The 6,366-nt window shown below is 31.9% G+C and overlaps 1 protein-coding gene and 1 long non-coding RNA gene across 2 annotated transcripts; both read left to right on the top strand.

Annotated features, from left to right (window-relative positions):
* The first annotated feature begins 376 nt into the window (after nucleotides 1–376).
* On the top strand, nucleotides 377–1,248 carry LOC105315190 (ubiquitin carboxyl-terminal hydrolase 47-like). The gene is made up of 6 exons (XM_011409738.2): nucleotides 377–406; nucleotides 447–547; nucleotides 623–750; nucleotides 831–878; nucleotides 928–1,052; nucleotides 1,128–1,248. Exons 2-6 carry the CDS (start codon nucleotides 448–450, stop codon nucleotides 1,246–1,248), a joined length of 522 nt encoding a protein of 173 aa, XP_011408040.2. The 5' UTR covers nucleotides 377–406; nucleotide 447.
* A 4,744-nt stretch (nucleotides 1,249–5,992) lies between these two features.
* On the top strand, nucleotides 5,993–6,264 carry LOC109589191 (uncharacterized). Its single transcript, XR_002188581.1, has 3 exons — nucleotides 5,993–6,036; nucleotides 6,129–6,197; nucleotides 6,247–6,264. It is a non-coding gene; the product is annotated as an uncharacterized LOC109589191 (long non-coding RNA).
* The last annotated feature ends 102 nt before the right edge of the window (nucleotides 6,265–6,366 follow it).

Genomic DNA, 6,366 nt, shown 5'->3' on the forward strand with positions numbered 1-6,366 from the left:
AGTTTTAGTTAGTTATAGTTACATGTAGTTAACTAAAAGTAAATCTGGCCTAACTAAAAGGGTTTTAGTTTTAGTTATGGTTAACTAAAACAACACTAGCTGTAAATTTTGCTGACTATTCACAATTTTCTGAAGATTTGCGACGATCAAATTATTACGGTGCAAGATGGCAGACGGCATAAATTTGCAAAAATTAAATCTGCGAAATAGATTTTTGGGTAAATTCGCAAAATTTACAGCCTTTGAAAATTTTGCGCTATACAGTAATTTATGTTTTATTTTTTTAGTTTTGTAATTTTATGATGGATTCTATTGTTGCTAAGGATACAATAGTGAGAGAATTTAAAAAACAAATTATTGAAGAAGCAAGAGAACAAGGAATTGACTGTGTCCTTGAATTAGACAAGTAAGTACATCATGTGACTATCATGTGACTCATTGTGTAGAATGAGATTACGTAACAAGAGGGGAGTGTCCCCTGGTACAGTATATGTTGATCGTGAGTTGATTGATGCTAGTAGGGAATTGTGTGTGGAACCATTAAAAGGTCAGTATATTGTGCTGTATTTTTATGATGCAAGTTTAATGTTAGTACATGTGTATATTAATTATATTGTATCAGGACCAGAGAAGAAGTATGATAGACAAATACAGGTGTATGTTATTAGATGGCGTCCATCACAATGTTCAGTTGATCCAATAGAAGAAATTATACTGGACGAGTATAATCCTAAGCATGTTATTGAAAAGGTATGTGTATTATTTGAAATAATCATAATTGTAATAATAGAGAACATGTATCAGTATCACATTATATTATTCCTTTACAGCTGTCAGAGTTAAGTGGAGTTCCTGCTGAGTATATCTATTGTACAAAGGTTAGTCATTAAAACATATTAAAGCTACTCTCTCTCTCTCTGACTATAGAGTCAATCATTTCCAGTTGAGATATCATGTCTAGATATTGAGAATAAGTTGGACTGGTATTCCATCAGTTCAGAAAGTTACTCATTAGCACTATATGTTGGTGATGGATATGTCATATATTACAAGTACTAATGAACACACACACACATTATGTATACACACACACTTACATACACCTCTTACTGTTTATAATTATTTAGAGACAATAGAGAGAGAATGAAAGAGTTAACAGATAAAGAAAGATCAGAAATACAAGAGGCAGAGGAAGCAAAGTCAGTAAACCTCATGTATCATCATGCACATGTACTATCAGTTAATTAAAAATGTCTCATCACTTATACCATTTATTATATTGTAGGTTGAAGAGGATTAAGGAACACAACTTACAGCATGGACATAAATATTGGAAGTGAAATGGATTTTTTAAATTTCTAAGTGACATGAATTTTTCCTTTTTAATTGCAATCCTGCAAAAAATTACTTGATATAATGTAATCATTTATTTTGTAGATTTTTATTTAGTTTTGTGTAGTTAGTAGTTTTTCAGTGATTTCATTTGTTGATAGTCCCCACAGTGAGTTAGCTATATCCACATGATCACATTTACTAATATCAAATGAAAAGGACTCAATCTCTCCATCATCTCTCCTCATAACTGGCAACCATTTGGAGCTAAGGAATAAGAGAATAATAATAATATTATTTATAATACAATAAGTACATGTACAATACGCTAATGTACTCATACCATAGTTCAATATGTAATACTGTATAGTGTGGATCTACTTTAGTGAGGTATATGGTTTACATGTATTATATGCAACTGTGAAATTAGGGATTTTATTTTGGCTCTGAAATCACTCCAATGTTTTACTGATACATATTGATGTACATGTACATGGTATGTTAACAGGATACATCCTTGTACATTATCAACTGTTGAGGATTCATTGAAATGAACTGGTAGTCTCCTCCTTTGTAGTTTAAACTCATATTAGTAAAATAATAAATAAATTATATAATTAAAGACAAAGTAACTACATGTACATATCCTTGGCCTACACTAATCGCTGGCAAGGCCAAAATGATTAAAATAATTATTTTAAAGTTGCTGTATTACAATTCCACACATTATAAGATATAAAGCTACTAGTGGATCATAATGATGTGTGTGTATACATACACTTACTTGATACACTCTTTGTCTTTATTTCTTTCCATTAAAGTCTTTAATAATTGTTTCTCTTCTCTTAGACTCTCTGTACGCTCTTCAATAGTTTCCTGAGCATTTATAAATAAATAAATAATAATAATAATAACAATAATAATAATAATAATAATATTAACCATGTACTATAGCCCATGGTTTTTCCAAAAAATGGCTCCAAAATCACCCCAAATTTTTATTACATTTTCTGATACATATTGATGCCCTTATGCTGTGTAGAAAGTTTGAGCTGATTCTGAGTTCAATTTTTCGAGTTACAGCCATTTTTTTAAAAAGCCAATTTTTGAAAAATACCCAAGGCTATTATTATTATTATTATTATTATTATATTATTATAGCCCATGGTTCTTTTTTCAAAAAGTGGCTCCGAAGTTAACCCAAATTTTTATTACATTTTTTTTTACATATTGACGTCCTTATGCTATGTAGAAAGTTTGAGCTGATTCCAACTTCAATTTTTTGAGTTATGGCTATTTTAAGAAATGCCAAAATTTTGAAAAATACCCATGGCTATAGCCCATGGTTTTTTTTGAAAAAATGGCTCCAAAATCAACCCAAATTTTTATTACATTTTTGATAAATATTGACGTCTTTATGCTGTGTAGAAAGTTTGAGCCGATTCCAACTTCAATTTTTCAAGTTACGACCATTTTAAGAAATGCAAAAATTTTGAAAAGTACCCAAGGCTATAGTCCATGGTTTTTTCCAAAAAATGGCTCCAAAATCAACCCAAATTTTTATTACATTTTCTGATACACATTGATACCCTTATGCTGTTGGAGAAATTTTGAGCTGATTCCAACTTCAATTTTTCAAGTTACGGCCATTTTAAGAAATGCCAAAATTTTGAAAAATACCAATGGCTATAGTCAATGGTTTTATCCAAAAAATGGCTCTAAAATCACCTCAAATTTTTGTTACATTTTCTGATACATATTGACGTATTTATGCTGTGTAAAAAGTTTGAGCTGATTCAGACTTTAATTTTTGAGTTACGGCCATTTTAAGAAAATGCCAAAATTTTGAAAAATACCCAAGGCTATAGCCCATGGTTTTTTTCAATAAATGGCTCCCAAATCAACCCAAATTTTTATTACATTTCCTGATACATATTGATGCTTTTATGCTGTGTAGAAAGTTTGAGCTGATTATGAACTTAAATTTTTAAGTTACGGCCATTTAAAATTTCAATTTTAGATTTATAGGGACAAGAATGGATATAAAATGCCATTGCTACATACATGTACATGTACACATAAAAATGCTATTGCTACATGTACACTACATACTATGAATGTACTTAATTAAATGTATTTCTTACTCAATTGTTGGAGATTTGCTTGATCCCATGGGACGGCACTTTGACACATTTCATTAATTTCATTTTCAACTTTCATCTTCTCATTCTCAATTTCTATGATATGACATTAGGATGAGTAGTTATATAGAGAGGTGAGTGGAGAGAGAAGGGAAGAGAGAGTTGCTGTCATACAATTATAAAACACAAATAGTTAATTAACTACATCCATAAATTAAAGGATAATAAGATTACCATTTTCCTTTTGTCTCCAGAGTTCCTCAGTTTCTTGTTTCCCAAAATCATAACTCTTGAGTTGATCCCGTACCTAAAAATGAAGAGAAATTGAGAATAAAAATTTAATTAATGCTACATCAGTTCACATAGAAACATAAACTCACTTTTTGGTGTATTGTAGTGTTTTGATACTTTTCAGATTGTATCAATGCTGTAATCAGGCTGGATTCATTGATTTTGTGTGCTGTGTTGTGTACATGCTCTTGCATGCAGTGCAGACCCAGCCCCACCTTTTTATAACATGACCACACCTCTTTTGACCCTTAAAAGTAGATAGAGCAGCAAAACTAACTGTAAGCGAAGGAGAAGGTCGTTGTTGTTCAGTGTTAGTCTTGTTCTGAGGCTCTGGCCTTGAGTCAGCTTCTTTTAATGGAACTATGGCCACTAATCAAACCTGTTTAGGTACACTGAGTTGATGATGTGAAATCAGCCATTTTGATTTTGTTTTGTAGGTGTTGATGATCTTATTGATGTTCTTGATTTGTTAAAGAGATGCGGCTTTCCTAAAGCAAATTGGTATGACCTTGGACTGAGACTAGGACTAAAGAAGAGTACACTGGATGTCATAGAAAAGAATTATCCTCATGATTTATCTCGGTGTATGACAGAGTGCCTCTCCCAATGGTTAGGTAGAGCTGATAATGTTGACAGTAGAGGAGGAGCCAACTTGAACTCACTGTTAGATGCTCTACGATCTATGAATGAAACTGCTGTAGCTGAGAAGTTAAGTGAGTCAACCATAACTGTATATATAATCATTGTATTTTTATTATAGAACATCAGGTTCTTATTAATATTTTCAATAATCGTCATACTGTCCTGTCTCAGTCTCTTTGTGATCCTTTTGCTATATCTCAGTTACTTTATGGTGAACGTATGTTAACACAAGAAGCAGTTAGTAGAGTGGTGTCAGCTAGTCCGTCTATTCCTAATCAACGTGAGGCTCTATTAACTGGTGTCAAAGAAGCTGTTCAAACTGATCCCAACAGTTTACATACATTTGCTAATGTATTGTGTATAATCAATACTAATGTATCACTGGGACAAACTATACTGGATGATATTAGTGAGTAACTGGCCACTATAATTATACTCGTAGTTCATAGTTTTTTGTGGGTGGGTTGCTTATTATTATACATGTGAACTGTCCTAATTAAAACTATTACTGATTCTATTTTCTAACTAATGATTTTGTTATTATGTGTTTAGGTAAATATTTTCCTACTCCTGAAGTGGGTGTGGTTCCTGAGACTATTAAAGATCCACAAGGTAATAATTATTAATTAATTGGTAATACATTTAATATTTCTAGATAATACAAGCACTGCCAATGAAACCAGTACAACACAATCTGGTATGTAATGAACATAGTATCTAGCATCATCATTATTTATTTTTAATTTCATAGACACATGTAGTCCTTCTAATGGAGTAGTTACTAGTAATTCATCTTCACAACCTTTATCACCTCAAGGTATGCAATACACCTTTTACATACTATACTCAAGTAATGATATCTTTTCCTGTAGCTGAAGTACAAGTTCCTGTTTCTAAAGACTTACAGAGGAACTTTACCTCAATGAGAATGTTTTATGGAAGAATGTTTTACAATGTTGGCCGGATTATTAAACAGAAGCACTGTTCATTAAAAAATATAAAGGAACTCCTGTCTTGCTGTAGCCCAGTTCTTAGTGAAAAAGTGAAGAAGTGTCGTAATATCTCTAGTATTTTGTGTCTAATTCAAAATGAGTGTTCACTGACTAATATTGAAGTCCTTCATTGTGTAGTGGAGGAGATAAATATCACTGAGACAGATGAACACATTAAAGCATATAAAGCAGAATTAAAGGAATTCTGCAAATCACTCTCGATCAGTCTTTGTCTGAACGAAAGATTTGCTTTCATTCCTCCTCTTCAATGTCAAACAGTTACTTTTGTCCTTGACTGGGTGCCTGAGGAGCATGTACTCAAAGATATTGAGGACCTTCTTGCAAAAGCATCCGGTAAACTACTGAAGATTGAGTATATAAAACGAACCAATTCAATATGTATCAGTTGCTCCTTTCCTTTCTCTGATGTTGGGTTTACTGTATTGAGGATGATAGAGAATATTCATATACTAATGGGACAAGGATTAAAGAAACTGACTATTGGTAACTTAACATTATGGAGGAGACAAGATTTTAGACTAAAGGTACATAATATGAATAACTGAATATTGTTTTATGAATATTGTATTGTATAGGAACTAAAAGGAATGGATCAAGACTTACTACAACACACTGAGGTCAGTTAATATAATCATTCCTTTATTAGGTACATTACAGTACCTGTACAATGTAACAATTTGTAATGTGTTAATTAAATGTATATGTACAGGTTATTTCTTATATTATACTTGAAGAAACTGAATATAAACTAAGAGATACTATCAGTAGCAAAGAGAAGGTATGTCATACTATATACCAGACTGTGTAATGCAATCTTGTACGTATAGGAAAGAATTGAATTGAAATGAGAAATATCAATGGCTCAATTAACTGAGGTTGGAAGTATTTGCATTGATCATTAAAGTCCGTTTGTGTTCACCTGAGCCCTCGTTTTCTTGGAATAACTT

This window comes from Amphimedon queenslandica, unplaced genomic scaffold, assembly GCF_000090795.2.
Source record: "Amphimedon queenslandica unplaced genomic scaffold, v1.1 AMPQUscaffold_11554, whole genome shotgun sequence".
NCBI classification, from domain to species: Eukaryota; Metazoa; Porifera; class Demospongiae; order Haplosclerida; family Niphatidae; genus Amphimedon; species Amphimedon queenslandica.